The sequence below is a fragment of the Poecilia mexicana genome, unplaced genomic scaffold, assembly GCF_051168715.1.
Source record: "Poecilia mexicana isolate PSO_F unplaced genomic scaffold, ASM5116871v1 scaffold_11, whole genome shotgun sequence".
Classification (NCBI taxonomy): Eukaryota; Metazoa; Chordata; class Actinopteri; order Cyprinodontiformes; family Poeciliidae; genus Poecilia; species Poecilia mexicana.
In genome coordinates, this window is record NW_028263380.1 from 84,448 (window position 1) to 103,068 (window position 18,621).

General features: G+C 39.4%; 1 protein-coding gene across 1 annotated transcript; it reads right to left on the bottom strand.

Annotated features, from left to right (window-relative positions):
* Positions 1–8: 8 nt before the first annotated feature.
* Positions 9–18,314, bottom strand: gtf2h4 (general transcription factor IIH, polypeptide 4). Its single transcript, XM_088009994.1, has 14 exons — positions 17,532–18,314; positions 17,343–17,461; positions 17,166–17,270; positions 15,866–15,997; positions 13,356–13,538; positions 11,683–11,791; positions 11,241–11,309; positions 10,939–11,022; positions 10,484–10,649; positions 9,895–10,025; positions 7,498–7,545; positions 7,326–7,404; positions 6,295–6,356; positions 9–2,255 (listed from the first exon to the last, which is right to left on the bottom strand). The coding sequence occupies exons 2-14, from the start codon at positions 17,456–17,458 to the stop codon at positions 2,145–2,147; spliced, it is 1,395 nt and encodes a 464-aa protein (XP_087866120.1). The 5' UTR covers positions 17,459–17,461; positions 17,532–18,314; the 3' UTR covers positions 9–2,144.
* Positions 18,315–18,621: the final 307 nt, after the last annotated feature.

Sequence of the window (18,621 nt, forward strand, 5' to 3'; positions counted from 1 at the left end):
CAAAATAATTATCACAGCCAATTTTTGTACTTTATTATTAACTAACAGCAACAGGAGATGGACTTTTGTCCAACATTATTTCAATCTGGAAAGACAGAGAAAAAAGGAACAATTAAAAGATTTAATGACAGGGATGAATAACTTCTTTGGCACTCGGGCCCCGGCAGCTGATTTTAACTGAGATTTGGTGTGAACTCAGGTGAACATCCCGATAACTGATTAGGGATGCTCTCCCCCAGGGCCCGACACCATAGATAATCAGATTAACAGATGGTGATTCCCAGATACGCCAATAATCAAGTGCCAAAAATGTGATATACACTCTTTTTCACATCAGCAAGCAATTCCTTCCTGATGTTTAATATATAATAGGGAAAAAGACTGATTTCAACATCCTTAGTGATTCTAACTCCGCCAAACATACACACGTACAAACACACAAATGCTCGTTTTAGTAATTTCTTAAATGTACCATTCATTAATGAAAGTTAGTTGTTTATTTTATATTTGTTGAGTTGGAACCATGTCTGATTTATTTTTGTCAAAAAAAGTTTTTTTTATGAAGTTAGTTTTTGTTTGATTTGTATTTCATTTCTCATAATCACTGTAGAAAACTTGGCGTTTTAGACCCCTTGTAGCGCAATGTTGCCCTGAGGCAACAAACCCAAATCCGGTTCCGGGAGGTGTCAGGGTCTGATTTTATGATTGATATGTAATTAGGGACCAACAAGCTCCCAGAGTGCAGGAAAATGTGTTTTCCCCCAAAAAATAAAAAGTCATGCCATAGACTCTATGGAGTCCATCCCCCAGCAGTGAGCAGTGTGCATCACAAAAAGCACTTTGTATTATTGCTGAAAATGTGCTACATAAATAAAATTACCTTTTAACTTTACAAAAAACATAAATATAATTGACACCTGTAAGAGAAGAAACATCTGACTAAAGATTAAAGATATATCATCAGCCTAATTGCTTTAGTCTTTAGGCAATTATGCCATTAGGCTGATGATAGTCTGTTCTGTAGATTTGGTTGTGGCACTTTGCTCATTTGTCTTTGTTAATTAAAATTTTGATTAAAAAAGTAAGAATGTGCGCTTACGTACCATAACAAATACATATAATTAAGAACGTATAAGACTTCTCATATAGGGAACAATGAATGCAAACGATTTATCATGCAAAACATTGATATTTGCCAAATTATATTAAAATATAGGGCTGCAGATGATATATTATAAGCCGAAAGAGTTCTTCGACTGTTAAAGAAGCTGAGAGGAACCAAAATTCTCATCAATACAATGAACTGCTCTATCAGCTCTATGTTGAAGCTCTATGCCCTGAAGTGCAAACCACATCAACAAATCACTAAACACAACTACAAATTGAAAAACATTTTCAAAAAGCATCATCTAGTCCAAGTAGAAATGAACTGGAATGTTACTCAGTGGTCCAAAAGTCTCCACAGTTCCTGATGACTGGGTGACATTTTATCTAGTGGTTCTGGTCCACTAGGATTTCTAAATGCAGCAGTCCGAAGACATTATAGAGGACTTCAAGCTTCCCTCTGCTGACAAGCTGGATGGAGATGCTGCTTTTATCTTTTTTGGTACTGGCCCACACAGTGACCATGGTGTTCCTGTGTTTGGTTGGCCAGTAAACCCCAAAGAGGATTTATGAGGTATTGTCCAGGTGATGTGTCCGTGCCACTCCAGCCACAGCGTTACTGTGTGTAATAAATGTGAACTTCATTTTTTAAATAAAAGTATGAATATTTCACATTATTAATCTGGTTGGATTACAAATGTGAAATCTTAATCTAATCAGACTAAGATTAGATTAATCTAAATCTTAGTAAGTTCAATTGTAAAACTGTTTAAAGACAATAATTTGCTTTTGCATCACAAGTGCCAGAGTTTGTTTAACATGATTGCAATATAGTTTTGAAACTGCCAGAGGGTTCCTTTATCAACTAGAGGCACAATTTAATAATAGTACAAAATTCCTACAACAGAAATCCACCAAAATAAATCAACAAATATGATTAATTTATTTAATTTAAAAAAAACCCGTGAGAATATACAAGTTTCCAAACTGACGGTAGTAAACATATGTGGGGTCACTGGACCGTGAGCAGCTTCCTCTGGCTATATGTGAGACCTCTGTCGTTTCCAGAACCTCTTGACCTCGCTGTGTCCATGGGATGTCACCACCATCACCCTGTGAGCCACATCCTGCCACACCAGGCAGCCCAAACCCTGCACAATGACAGCTTGATTAAACATCAGAACAGCAGAAAACCAGGATGTTACAAATCAATCACATTCAATCAAATTTATTATGAAATGGTTTTATGAAAAAATTACAAAAAACCCTTAATGTAAAAATGAAAACTAATTTCTACAAAATAATGAAACTGACAGCCATTTTTAGGCCCGAGCAGCTAAGCGCTGCGAGAGCCTATTGAAACTGTACTGTTTATTATAGTTCTTGTGCCAAAAGAATTGGCTTTTTGGGGGCTTTATCATATTCAAAAACTCACCAAACTTGGCGGGGGCATAGAGCCCGTGTAAAATTTACGTATTTTAAGGTCCCCGGAAAAATCGCAAAAGAAACGGCTCAGTGGCGCCACCTAGCAACATTCAAAAGACCCTTTCCTATTCACTTACTTTATCGTAGAGACTTGAAACTTGGTACACTTGTAGAGCTCCCCAAGACACTCTGAATTTACAATTAATGTCATAGTGCAAGTATCACAGATTGTCGGCCATTTTGGATTGAAGTTCCGATTTTGACCCGATTTTGGCCGTTTACAGGGTTCGCATTTGATCGAACTTGTCCTAGGGATTTCGATCGATCGGCTTCAAACTCGGTCAGATCGTTCATAAGGCATGGCCGATCCAAAGTTATCGTAGGTTTGCGTTTTCGGGCTTGCTGAAGGGGTCTTTCCGGGGGTCAAAGGTCACCGATTCGCCATGAAACATCAAACTGTTATAACTCTTTGAAAAAAACTCATAGAAGCACCAAACTTTCAGTGATTGATCATCATGGGATGCTCTACAATACCCAACGGTCAAATGATGACGTCACTTAGGCCACGCCCCCTGAGAACAGGAAGTGTCATTTTTTACGCTGAACGGTCGCTATCTGACCCCTTTGACCTAATCGAGGTGAAACTGTGTCCACAGACAGAAAACATGTTGGTGTGTTGAGGATTCCAAGCCAAGCTCATTTGAATCCAGCAGGTGGGCGTGGCGGCGTGGCGAAGTGACCCTAAACGCCGTGTCCTTACGTTTGGCTGTGGATTCCACAATTTTGAGGCCAGCTGCACCAAACTTGACATGAGTGATCCTGGTAGGGTCCCCTACGATCCTATGTTGTCATAGTCTGAAGTCATCTAAGCCCCGCCCCCTCAGAACAGGAAGTGCTTTTTTTTCCATGGAAAGCTGCCTTTCTGGCTCACTGCACCTAATCAACATGATTCTGTGTTGGATGACAGATAACATGTTAGTGTCACTTGCTTTAAAGCGCCAAGAGTCTTCTGTAGAGGGCGTGGCCGTGGGACCGCGGCGAAGCAGAGGTAACGCCGCCGCCATACGTTTGGCTCTAGATTCCACGTCGTTCAGCCCAGCTGCACCAAACTCACTAGGATGCATCCTTATCCATCCCCGAACAGGAATCCATAACAGTCGTTGATGGGCGTGGCCTAATTTCTCTACAGCGCCCCCTAGAAATTTTTAAATGATCAGCCCCAAGCCATGCTTTAACCTAGAATTATGAAACTTGGTACACATGTGTATCATGTCAGGACCTACAAAAAAGTCTCTTGGAGCCATGGTGCAAACCCAACAGGAAGTCGGCCATTTTTGATCAAAATCAGCCATTTCCTCTTTTTCATAGACATCGCATCTGATCTATCTCCTCCTGCAGCTTTTGAGATAGAGACTTCAAACTCAGTCAGCAGAGACTTGAGACATTAAAGATGAAAAGTTATCGTAGGAATTTTTCTATGTCAAAGCATGTGGGCGTGGCTAAGTCCCAAACTTTGACTATTCGCCATGAAACATCAAGATGCAATAACTTCCACATAGAAGGTCACAGCTGCATCAGACTTCCTATATCTGACTACAGACCACCCCTCATCATATTGAGATGGTCAGTTGATGACATCACCTTAACCCCGCCCACTTCCAACAGGAAGTCACCTGTTTTTTCTATTGTATGTCTTACTTTTACTCTCTAAGTCATATGGGTTTCATCCGGTGTAGGCTGACATGACATGATATGATGATGAACTCTCCCATGATGAACTCGACTGACCCGTGGGGGCGTGGCTAAGTCCCAAACTTTGACTATACAGCATGAAACATGAATGTGAAATAACTTCCAAATGCCAGGTCACAGCTGCATCAGACTTTCTATGTCTCATTATAGACCAGACTTCATCATAGTTAGGTGGTCGATTGATGACATCACCCTAGCCCCGCCCACTTCCGACAGGAAGTAACCTCTTTCTTCAATTGTATGTCTTACTTTTACTCTCTAATTCTTATGGGTTTCATCCTGTGCAGACTGACATGAAATGAAATGATGATGAACTCTGCCGTGATGAACTCTACTGACCCGTGGGGGCCTTGGCTAAGTCCCAAACTTTGACTATACACCATGAAACATGAATGTGAAATAACTTCCAAATGCCAGGTCAGAGCTGCATCAGACTTTCTATGTCTCATTATAGATAAGCCCTCATCACAGTTATGTGGTCGATTGATGACATCACCCTTGCCCCGCCCACTTCCGACAGGAAGTGACCTGTTTTTTCTACTGTATGTCTTACTTTTACACTCTAAAACATGTTGGTGTGTCATGGATTCCAACCCTGTGCAGACTGACATAACATGAGATGATGATGAACTCTGTCAATGCCTACTGACCCGTGGGGGAGTGGCAAAATGGCTGGCCCTCGCCATATGCATACGATCGTCTCTTATTCACAAACGCATCATCCTCTTTGCACCAGACTTTTTATGAGTGACACTTGTGAACCTCTGAGGAGCCCAATACAGTTTAATTGCAATTTGACTCCACTGCGCCCCCTAGGTTAATCAAACAGCTGTATCTCCTTGCCACATGGCCCAATCTGCTCCAGATTTTGGGTGCATGGCCAGGGAACGCTGCCGAAGGCATCAAAGCGGATCGCGTGGAGGACGGCGCGCGAGCGTCGGCGGTGGCCGGCGGGAGGCGGTGCTGGAACATCCGCGGTGGCTATAGGCTTGAGCGGCGCTTGGCTGCGAGGGCCGCTTGAGGCTCCGCGGAGCTTTAATTTCTATTGCAATCAGGTCTGGGCTTTGACTGGGCCATACAGAATATCCACCTTGCTGTCCTCAAACCATTTCTGTGTAGCTTCAGCTAAGTTTTAAGATTGGAATAATACCTTGGAAACAGTATGTTGGTCTGTGACAATGGGGGAAATTTTCTGCCATAATTTGAGAGCACATATTTTCAGTCTGAAAGCGAGATTACATGTCTTTTGTTTTCAAAACTTTTAATACTATTGCTTACATTTTCATTTCGAAAGCAGGACTTCATGTCTTTCTTCTCAAAACTTGTAATGTACTCAAAACTTCTCATGCTCTTGCAGAACTCTCTGCTTGCTTTTGGAACAAAAAAGCACTGTCAACTGGCAACCTCTCAACCAATAGAATGAAAGTGTTGTGCTGGATGCGTTTGTTTCCTTCTAGCGGGTGTGCCAGTGTGGCCACTATCAATTGGCCAGTGTGGCCAATTGATAGTGGCCACACACTACAATTGTGGCCAATTGATAGTGGCCACACACTACAATTGTGGCCAATTGCCACCCACTGGAGAAGAGAGAAACAACAACCTCAGCTTTCTGCTCCATAGGACACTGAACACCCGCCAGCAGTGTGCTACTGATCGCCAACAGCCTTCTGATCAACATAGTCCTGACATCTACCTAAATATATACATTTAGATAGATCTAAATATATATCTATATTTATATTTATCTAAATAGAACTTAAAATTTATCTAGATAAATATAATTTAAGCTTACATTTTCATTTTCTTAGATGATAATGTAAACAAAGTATTAAAAGTTTTGAAAAGAAAGATGTAATCCTGCTTTCAGACTGAAAATTCGTGCTCTCGAATTATGGTAGAAAAATTCCGCCACATGTGACAGTCGACTAAATACCCAGAGGAATACTTGTCAGCTGCTGAATATTTTTCAAGCCCAGACAGGGTGGCATTATTCGTCAGAAAGTACGTTCCAACCTGAGCTCTGTCTCGCAGCACCTCAAAGTCTGCTTGGGACAGGAACTGATTGTAGAGCACTCCTGAAAGAGAGAAAAAAATAAATAAACCAACATTTTTAGCTAATTGTGTCCAGGTTATGACCTCAATACCATCCCTTATTCTCGTGCAGTTAGAGAAATAGTTGATCTGATGCTGAGTTTGCAAGTTTCCTAGTTAAAAAGAAATGAACAAAACATAATTAGATAGATTTATTTTACCTGCCTTGAAATTATTCTTAAAAGTTTGTCTTTTATTCTGCAGCTCATGTGACCACAACAAAAGTGGGGAGTTGAAAAGTTAAAAAACGTTCAACAATTGCCTGGAACACAACCTGTAGTTGGCCTACCCCAAGGCCCCCTGTTCCTCTCTTGTTCCCCCAAGAGAGGAACAGAATTTCACACAAGGCCAGAGTGCAACGGACCCATTTCCAAATAAGGTATTGGTCTGCCATGTGGTCTGGCCCTGACCCTTACTATTTGCTGCAGCGAGCTGTACTTGGAGCTCCGTGCAACCAGGTAACTACGGAACGGGAGCTGCAGCTGCAGCGGCCATAACACTACTGTGTCTACTGTGATAACTAGCTAATTCTATCTAAATAGAATTAGTTCAGTTCAGACTGTAATCCAGCTGACCAGTTTCTTCTTTGTTTTTATGGTGGTTTAGCCCTGTTTGCCTTCATCTTTACAACTAGAATATTGCTGTGTGATGGGGTGACGTATTTATGCCATAAATTAGCATTTCACGATAAAGTTTATTTTCCCGAGCAGGTTTTTTATACCGGTATTATAGTGAATGACATGATGTGGCTAAGCCCTAGATCCCACCAGGGCAGAATCACAATGACAATTTTGTCAGTATGTTATTAATTTAAAAAAAAATCTTTTTATCTTTGTGCTTTGATTATCTGTCACTTTGCTGTTGTTCCACTGAATTTTCCCCACTGTGGGACAGTAATGAATAGTTCTATTTTGTCTAACAGTTCCCTGGGCTCAGACAGGACTCACACTCACCCTCTGTGAATTGCAGCCGATCTCTCTCGAGCTCCCACAGTCTGATCTGGTCTGTTATAGTTGGAGGCAGCACTGGGGTCTGAAACACATGCAAGCAAAATAAAGGGCCTGTGTGGTGCCTTAAGATGTCAGCAGGACATAATTTCTTTCTTTAAAAGTGAGCCAACAATACCTGTGTGAGCAGGACAGGGTGAGCTCTGGTCCTTAGAAAGTGGATGATCTAATAAAACACAATGTTCAAATAACACAGAACAAAAGATGTCATGTGCATGTTTTTATATATATATATATAAAATTATTATTATTAAAACTAAAAATATCTAATCTGTACACCACATATTTCATAAGATGTACAAATGCAATTTTGAAAAATAGAAAAATGACCCTCTAATGTGGAAAAATATTCAGATATTTAGCAAATTTATTAAAAATAGAAATGAAAGAAATCACAATTTTCTAAGTAGCGTTTCCCCCAGAAAACTTAAGCCTGTTGGTTGGGGCCCCTGGCGGCCCCTGGCGGCCCATCGTCTTTTGTACTAAAAGATGTCAAGTTGACAGGAAATGTAAAATATTACCAGATAACTTCACCAGTAAAATACTATTCAAACCCACAACTATAGTCTTAAAAACAGCAAATCAAAAAAGTACAATTAAAAAAATATCGATTATTTGCTCTTCTGTTAAATCCAACTTGAGCCAGCAGCTGCTTAAGGCCCCCAGGGGTCCCATAAATGGTAACATTTTAACACAGATTTAGAAACTTAACATTTGTTTATTGAGGATATCAGTGCTGCTAAATAATTTGATTTAGATTTACTTTATGTGGTTTTAGAAGCTCTTCCATTTTGTGTCCATTGAATTTTTAATAAGCACCAAAGAGACTGTTTTGGCTCTATGGGACGAGTTTTTCTGATCTCTGCACGGCAAGCATTTGATATAGCAGTTTGATGCATCATGTCACTGCAATAATAATAATAAAAATAACAAGAATAAAAAAATAAAACCATGTTGCTGCGTGACTATAAGGTGAGCATGAAAGCTCCTCCACAGGCAGAACCACCGGTTGACTAATGCACTGCCTAACTGAGGAACACATACATAAACTTTATCAGTGCAGACAGAGAGCCACCCGTTGGACAGGATGGTTAAGAAACCTATACATTATAGGCATCTTTTGTTTAGTACAGCCTCTATTTCTTTTGGATTATGATAATCTTAAGTTATGTACTAATTAAAAGTCATCAGTGTTTTGTGACAATCTGTGTGTAGGTCTATTTTCTTATAGAAACATAAGTGATAGCCTGATAATATGTAGGAAATTTCTAAATGCATAATTTTTTTTTTATGTTTTAAAACCATTATTAAGTACATAATTCATATGCAACACTAAATTTTATTTCCTATTTATTTAGTTTATTAGTACATTAAAAACGGAATAGAATTCAGCCTATTAGTGAGAACATGGAGCACTGAAGGGCTTTTGGTTTGGTTCTGCATCTCTTCTGTTTACCGTATTTTCCGCACTATAAGGCGCACCTTCAATGAATGGCCTATTTTAGGACTTTTTTCATACATTAGGCGCACCGCATTATAAGGCGCATAGAATAGACGCTTCATACTCTATTATTACAAATCCACATTAATAAAGAAATGGTCCCCGAGTACTTTATATAGTAGGCTGGCCCAGCCGTTGTTTCACTCACGGTGTTGGTGTTGCGATATTATGCCCAACTGCTTTCTGGGTAACACAGACCAACCAACACGCTGCCGCTGCAGTCTCTGTCTCTCTTCCCCTGCCCCACCCCCCCTTTAAATGTATTATCAAACTTTATTAACAAACCAGTGTTCTGACAACTATCCCAGCATGCACCGCGCACTACTTCTTCTACGGGGGAAAAAGAAGTTGGCGGCTGCTTACCGTAGTGGACCAACTACGTAAGCAGCCTACTGCATGTCTGTGTAAACATGACGTCTTTCATTTCGATCTGAGTTAATTAGCGTAGCATTTCTGCCGGATTTTCACAACATATCAGCCACGACAATGGACAGGGGAACCAACAAGTTCATGTCATCTTTTTTGGACGACATCAAGGTGTTTGAGCCACTGGATGCCTCCAACATTGTGCGCGTCGCAGCTAAAAGCTACCGATAGATGAGGAAAACAGCAGATCCTCACACCCTCAGCATAAATATAGCTGTGGACAAGATCACTGATGCCTATTGTTCTTGCAAGGCTGGGTAAGTCGGCATTCATGGTTTTGATGGTCCACAATGTACATTAGCATATGTTTACCACTGTAGCTTGTGTTTGTGAGACGGTCACGCACGTGGTAGCTGCACTGTGACCTAAAATGGGCATTAGCCAATGAAACGCGGCCCCTGTGGTAAGGTCCGTTGCTGGACCTGTTGTGGCTCAATATTGGTCCATATATAATGCGCACCAGATTATAAGGCGCACTGTCGGCTTTTGAGGAAATTGAAGGTTTTTAGGTGCGCCTTATAGTGCGGAAAATACGGTACTTTCCCTTCCCTGTCATTACTGTGCAGGTCTGCCTGACAGGCCACACACCTGCTGAGCGGTAATTCCATTAGCGATGGCCTGCTGAACGGATTCTCTTGTAAGCTGAGCGACCACCACATTGGAAAAGCGATACAACATCTCACTGAAAAGAGCCACCAGAGCAATCTGAAGTTCTGAATCTGAAAAACAAAAGCAAGTGAGAATAGAGGGATGAATGAAAAAAGTTTTGTCACCTGAAAAAACTGCAGCTGCGTCGCTAAAGGTCTGGAGCTATTGCTTCCATATCAGTGGTGTGGCATCTTCAATATGTTAAGTTGAGAAGTAAAAAAAAAAGTTTTCTTTAATAAAAATGTATTGGGCTAAAAAGAACAGCCATGACAAAAGTGTTGGGTGGATGGATTGGATTTTGCCTGTAACATGGAGTCTTGACAGGAACATGGTGCTATGAACTCAACAGAAAGTCCACACCTTTATTCACATCAGACTGTGTGATGATCAGTTTGAATATATGTAATATTGAATTTAAATGATTTTTTTGTAAAGTGGCAGGAGATGACGTTATGAATTGGTGCTATATAAACAAACTGAAGTGGCCTTTTTTAACCAACCATCTTTTACAAATTTTGTTCAGTCATACCTGTGTAGGCGTAGAGACGATAATTGGTTTCCACAACAATGAAGCCTCCATCTTTAGTTCCAGGAATGGAAGCAATGTTGGTGGAGGATGGAGAGGCGGAGCTGGTAGTTACTCCAGCAGCCAAAGTAATTGCCAGTCTGGTGGGATAGTACCGCCGGGACTTCCTCTGAATATACATGGTAGAGGAATTATATTCTAAAAATAGTTTTTACACTACTACAGACAGATTACACTTATTTCTTTTCTTTCACGTCACTTGAAAACTATTTAGGCAAACGCTACCAACTCCTCCTTGGGAATGTAGAAAATGATCATTACAGTCATGATTTGTATTATGATAATTATGCAGTTAATTAAAACGATGACACCTCATCTGATATTTTCATTCTTCTTTTTGCATCAATGGGTTAAACTGGAAAAAGAAAATAAGGGGCTTGTGAATTAAGAGGTCTCACCTTCCTCTGAAACACCAGTCCAAACTCCCGAAGGTGCTGCAGGAAAGTTAGCAACGACTCACTCATCCCCTCCACTGAGTAATCCTGAAGCATGGTGTATAACAAGAAAAACAAAAATCAGTCTAGAAATACCAGGCCGATCAGAGTGTGTCAGTTCCAGGAGGACGCTGAGTTTGAAAATGCCTCTAAAGCCTGCTACTACTAGGTCGTAAGTAGAGCCTGTGGTGCTGCAGGCCAACAGACAGTTGCTTTAATAAAAAGTCACTAAACATGAGAATCCAAGCAAAAAAGTTTGCACTCACTCTCCCCAAAGTAGAAAAACTGAGCTGGAACAAGAAGGATAAGATTTCCACAAGGTCCATCCCTCTGGACTGCAAGACAAAAACAAAAAAACATCAAAAATCTATGTTCATATCCAAGAGAAAAAGAGAATTGTCCAAATTGTTCTTTGCAGTAAAACTAAAAACGTTGAAGGACTTAGCCAAGTCTACCATTTAAAAAAACAAAACATTTTTCTTACAGGACAGAGTATGTTGCATTTTCCACCTTATGGATTTGAACTTGGATGAGAGTAAACAAGGCAGTAATATAATACCATAAAAATTACATTTGGAACTTTACTTTGCAATGTGTAAAGTCATGGTTAGAAATCCCTCAGAATAGAGTACAACAACATGACTATAACCACAACCTGAATACTAAACATTCAACACTTCTGCTATCCAGTTCCAAGTCTACTGTTACCTGAGCAGTTTTGAGGTACTGCAAAGTGAAGTACCAAAGCTGAGAGGCTGTGTCCAGAAGGAGGAACTGAAAACCAGCAGAAGTGATGTACGGTGCTTCTCCTGCCTCACTTATATTGAAAGAAAATGAGAGAGCAACATGAGAAACAGTTATTTGTCTTGACCTTTAATATGACCATTTTGCATGAAAGGTCTTGCCAGTTGACAATCTTGTGTTAGCGTCCGCTCAGACAGCAATTTATTGAACAGAGTATCTATTTGAGTCACTAAACTAAATGTTGAGAGCTTATTCTAGAACAAGTCAGCATATGGGTGGAAAACTACAGCTTTATATTAATCTTTCCCACTGTAGCAATCAACCTTTTTTGTTAAATAAATGCAATAATTTGATCTTGAAATCTACAACTAAAACAACCACACACATATATTCTTCCATGGAATTCAGTCAGCCACTGATTTTGTTAAAATACACCAAACACATTAATGTTACAGAGATGTTTTTTGAAGATTTGACTGATGGATGTTGATATTTTCTGTTACGAAGATTACGCCAGAAAATCTGTTTTAAACACTACCGGTTTAATTATTGATGGTTTGTATTATGAGAGAGTAATTTTTTATTCCTGGCTTATGCACAGATTTTCAATCCAGTTACCGTATTTTTTGCACTATAAGGCGCACCGGATTATAAGGCACATAGAATAGACACTACAGTAGAGGCTGGAGTTACATTATGCATCCACTAGATGGAGCTGCACTAAAAGGAATGTCAACAAAACAGTCAGACTCTGGACAACGAGGAGAGCCTTCCGCGACTGGGCCGGGGCGTGGCCGGACGATGGTCACCCTTCTCCGTTCGCGCACAGCATGTTGTGGAGAACGTGGTGCTAAATGACCTGCAGATGACCCGATTATAGACGCTAGGTAAGTAGATAGGTCAGTCAAACTTTATGTCTGAGATTACAAACCAGCTTTCTGACAACTATCCCAGCATGCACTGCGCGCTTCTCCTTTTACGGGCGAAAATGAAGTCGGCGGCTGCTTACCGTAGTTGCTAGACCTGTTGTGGCTCAATATTGGTCCATATATAAGGCGCACCAGATTATAAGGCGCACTGTCGGCTTTTGAGGAAATTGAAGGCTTTTAGGTGCGCCTTATAGTGCGGAAAATACGGTAAATGTCCAATGGCGCAGTGGAGATAACATATGTAAAACTTAATGGTCACTGATCTTCAGCATTCCCTTTAAGTGGTCCTTGCAGTGATTTTTACAATAAGCTCAAATAAGGAATCTCTTCTACTAGTTTCTTTATATGTTGAAGGCTTTCAATACTTTGAGTATTCTGGCCTGTTTGTGGTAACAGAAGGCCTCTTCTGTTACTTTTGCCTGTTTTCTTATCACTGCTTATGAAAGTTGCAAAACAAATATAGTAAATGCAATTATATCATATTGACGTCATCTTCCAAGATGATTCCTGGCTTATGCACAGGAATCATAAGCTTGACTTCTGACAGTCAAGTTCTGTCAGAATAATTTTTGGCAATAACAAAAATTCTGCAGAAATTCCACAGTAATTGGGAAATTAAATTGGTTACCTGATTTACGATTAACTTGCATATTTTTCCTTATATGTACATACTTGGAAAAGCATTAAGTGAGCTGGATTTGTCTGTACCTTCTCATGAGGCCGGCTTGAATCAAGAGCTGAGCCAGGTCTTGACTAACAGCACTAGGAGAACCCACCATGAACTGCAGGATCACTTCCCAGCGTTCCATAGCATAGCGGTCCAGGCTCTCAATGTCGCGTGCATGGCGATCAGGCCCGAGGCTGCTCCCCTCGTCCGCCCACTGTGCACCTCTGTGGAGCAGAACACCATCCCGTCATTTAACAGAGCAGAGAAATTATAATATTTTGAAGCACATAGCATTAGCCAGTCAAGTTCTGTCAGAATAAGAAAGTCACAATATGTAAAAATTTTTTTTACATAATATGACATTGGTTGGATTACAAAAGAAACTCAAGCTGATAGATGAATCCGTTTCTCTTACACAAAAAAGACCCTGCAGACCTGGTGCTGTCAGAGCTAGCTAGATATTAATGTGGCCCAGATAAAGAACTAACCATGTTAAAGGCATCCGTCCTTACGGTTTTAAAATGGAGCCAGTTTCACCAGCTGGAACTGTGGCAAATTTAAAATATCAAAGCTTGTTTTTTTACTGTCATCTTATCTTTGGTGAAAATACTGATTCAGTTTTTAAGAAAAGCTCAGAGACTCCATCTTAAGAAAACTGAATGGCCTTGGGGTGAGAATTTATTGTCATTCAACTGCACACTTAAAATGTACATATTGAGCACAATTTCATAATAAGGCCTCAATTATATCAGATTAGGGACGCTGCGGTGGTGCAGTGGGCAGACCCATGTATGGAGGCCTCAGTCATAGACGCGTCTGTCACAGGTTCGAGTCCTGGCCCATTGACCTTTGCTGTCTTCTCCTCTCTCTCTCATTACCAACTTTCCTGTCAATCTACTGCAAAGTAAAGGTCATTTAATTGTCATTGCACAGTAATGAAGCCCAGAGCATTAGCCAGTCAATGCCCATATTGATTTCGCTGTACCAACAAAATCAATGGTACAGCTCTGCTTAGGCCATTTATAAACAGTCAAAACAAATAAGAATAGACAGAATTATGATCTGTGGAAGAAGATGTGTTTTTCGGTCTCTGTCTGGCTCTATGCTCCGGTGCCGTCACCCCGATGTCAATAGAGCCGGTCAGCCTGGCCTGCAGAACTCCCAATCCTCCTCGATTCTGTAACGTTGTCAACATTCACAACACCAGCGCTTCTCTCAGAGTCTGACCATAATCCATGGCAATCCTGCCGGTCCCAACATCCCCTCCGGAGGGATCGAGCCCGGTGGAAGTTAATAAACAATAAATAAATAACATGAAAACTAGTTTAAAAAAATAAATGCAAAAAATAAAATATAAAAGCAGACAGTTGCCTTCTCGTTTGCCAGTTTGAACTTCTGAGCTCAGTGAGTAGCTTAAGGTTCCTCATGCCAGCTAGAAGCCATTCATCTCCTGTGCAATAACTTTTTTTGTTGTTGTTTTTTCTGTGAGTATAAACTGTTGACATTGTGATTGCACAAATGCATTTTATCTAATGTTTGGAGAGCCAAAGTAAAACTCTCACCTCAGTGAAGAAAGTTTTATCTATTTTTACACCAAGGCCAGAAAAGAAATCAAAAACATAACGTCAAATGACAGCTTGATAAATCTGAGATTAACTTCTAAGGGGTTTTTGATAAAATAGCATATGTAACTTGTCATATGCAACTTGTAACGCAAGTATTCTATGTTGAAATAAAAAGGTTATGACTTATAAAAAAGCTTATTAAAATTAAAAAGCCATTAAAATGTTTAGAAACTATTTTGTTGCAGCTATGGAGAGGACATAAAGATGGTAAATTTATGATAATCTAAGAGTTTTTCCTCCACAGTCAAATACATCATTTAACCCTAACCTTTTCTTACTGTTTATTCAATGTCACATGCTGTTTTTATTTTGTTTTTTAATTATGTAAAGCACCTTGAAGTGCCTTGCTACTGAAATGTGCTATGCAAATAAAATTTGATTGATTGATTTGATCATGTATTTAAAGACTGACTCGTGAGACAGTTATTTTAAATAAGCTGCATCCCGATTTTAATTCCATTAAAATTCTGCTACATATTTATGTAGCAAAATGTAGGCAAATATTTCTAGGCCTAAAGTTAAACCAATTTTTTTACAAGTGAGGTCCATAGTGCCATATGGCAACATATTGTAGAAAACAATCCAAACACACCAGGCAACTGCACAGAATGACAGTAGCTTCCTCATTTAGAAGGTAAAACGTTACCAGAGAATATGACCTGTAGTGGAGATTAAACTAAAATGACTGAAACATAATGACTCAAAAATGTAACTAATCCAAAATGTTTAAGACCATCTCCACTGTGCAGCTCAAGGTAAATCAGGGTCATTTTTGATGTAAATTTCTAACATAACAAATTTGTTTTTAGCCTGGTAGATGCAGTAAAAATGTGAATATATATTAGCCTCTGCCACTTCAACCAGTCTGGAGTACAAAGAATGAACGAGGCCATAAAAATAATGATGCTTTTTGAATGCAGACATACCCTCCAAGCAGTGCTGTTCCCAGGTTGTCTTTGAATACTGGATTTAAAATGTATCCTTGAAGCCCACCTTGAAGGTGCTGACTATGCCAAAGGCGAAGACCGGTCAGCACTGAGACACAGTCATCATGATCCCTGCAGGAACACGCCAATAACAAATAAATACAATCAGTTCAACTAGAACCAGTGAGAAACACAATCAGACAATCTTTGTTCTGTGGAGAGGCTGATAGAAAGGTTCCAGGTTCCCAGAGTCATCTTATCATTTCCACAATCACAATGTTTCGTACAACTTGGCCTTTTGTCTGCATATGAATAAAAATACACACAAAACAATGTTAATACATTTCAACGACTTTGGACTAATTGTTAATCGAAAAGCTCATTTGAAAAATGTACTCTTGGAAGAAGAGAAAAGGGAGGAAAAAAATGATCTCCAACAGGTACAGTGTTGTGAAAAAGCATTTACCTCTTCACAGATTTCTGTTTGTGATTTTTATAGTTGAATGTTTCTGATCAACCAACAAGGACAAGAAATACCTAAGTAAATAAAAAAGGTTTTCACATGACGGTTTCATTTATTAAGGGAAAAGGAAAATACAAATTGGAAAGCTGAATTTAATTCTATTCAACGAGGGCACAGAATGACAGTAGCTTCCTCATTTAGAAGGTAAAACGTTACCAGAGAATATGACCTGTAGTGGAGATTAAGCTAAGATGACTGAAACATAATGATTCAAAAAATTTAGTCAGACAAGTCCTTTAGTAGAACTTGTCTGAATGGGGTTGATTTGTAGAGCATGTTTATCTCCAGGACACAGAACCAATCTCCATGATGATAACTGGATGTTCCCATATTATACTTGTTGTTTGAACAGAAGGAGACTGCATCTCCAAGAATTTGTATCTAAGGTGGGATGAAGCAGGTTCACAAATCTCTTCCTGATCTCTTGGTTGATTTTTAAGATTTTTTTTATTCAAGCAGTGTTGGATCAAATATTTTAAGTACGGTTATCAGTACGTAAACTGATAACCGCTCAGAGGAACACTCATCCTCTGAACGTTCTGAAACTGTGTAAAAGTATAATACCGTTGGTGAACGTTTAGTTCTGTATTCTCAAAACAAATTCCCTTACTTTTCTGACAGTGAGCATATACTGGGTCCTAACCAACCCAAAACAGTAAAAAAGGCCAGTAAATCTTTTTAGAAATTCTAAATATGGAATCAGATTAGTTTGTTATCACACAAAGAGCATCTTTACTCTTTGCACTTTTACTCATGTAAGATAAGGGACTCGCTCACCTCTGACTATTTTTTTGCACCCAAAGTGCCACAGCTGCCTGGGGGAGAGGCTGATCCAGGAACAGCATGCGCATCACATAGTTCTTAGCAAGTGAGGGAAGTTCCCTGGAAACAGAAAATCTTGGATTTAATATTACAGGCAGAGGCTGGGTATACAGAATACAGGGTGGTACATACCTGTAGACAGCCAGACATGTTGCAGGGTGGTTATACAGTCTGTCCAGTATCTCAGGATTCAGTTCTCTTAAGTATTCATGGAGGTTCTTACACTGCAGCTGGACGCGCAGCTTCATGATCTGCCACAGAACCGAAATATTTCAACAATCACAACTACATGCTGCTGGTCATCTCTACACAGCTACTCACCTCTAAAATCTATTAACAGCTTCTCTATCTTCCTTGCATTAGTATAATCAGAACAAATGTATATTCTGTAGAAAATTTACGGCAGTCGACAAAACGTCTGGAACTGACGAGAAACACAACCTTGTCAAAAACACAAAAAACAAAAAAACCCTTCACGATTATTTGGCAACGAACCGTGAAGGAGAGTAAGACAGGACGGCAAACTCTTCTTCTTCTTGATATTTATTGGCGGTTGGCAAGAAACGTTAGGTAAGCATTACCGCCACCAACTGGTAAGGAGTGTGGACCACATGACAAAAAAGAGAGAAAAAAACCATATCCTATTATACAACTTACTCTGTTTAAAAAAAAAATCTAATATAGCCTTATATCCGCTGCTTCCCGAGTCCTTTTGGAGTAAATCAACAATAATCACCTTCCATTCTTTTCTTATTCCCATAACTTTTGCCACCTCTCATTTGTTTTTTGTTTAATTATACCCTTTATTTCTGTTATACTAAAACTATACTATCTATCCTTACCTGATTGGTACTCTCCTTATATCCTGTCTGCCATTTCATTTCCCTTAATCCCGTGATGTGCTGGAACCCATACAAAATGTAATTTTAGCCCCATCATATTGATTCTGTAAAGTGTTTGTTGTATTTAAATTAATATATCTGGTCTACTGCCTGACTGATTATTTTGCAATATGACTAATGAAGAACTAGAATCTGAGCAAATGATTGATTTTAATGGTCTTACCTCTTCCACCCATTGAACTGCTAAAAGTAAAAAAAAGTATTTCTCCTGTATACACCGAGACTCCATCACTAACCCTTTTCCCTACCTTAATTTGAAACTGTGGCACAATAAATGCTATCCCTGCCTTATTAGCTGTATTTTTATACATATGTGTATATTTGTATATAGTTATAATATTTATTTAAGTATTCTTGTACTATAAATTTATTCATAATGTGAAATTTATCTTTGTTCTTCTTTTCTAATAATGAAAAATCAACTTCAGCATCAGAAAGTATCCAAGGTGGTACTGCAGGTAATGGAACTGTCTGACATATATCTAATTGATTTAAATGAATTGCATTAA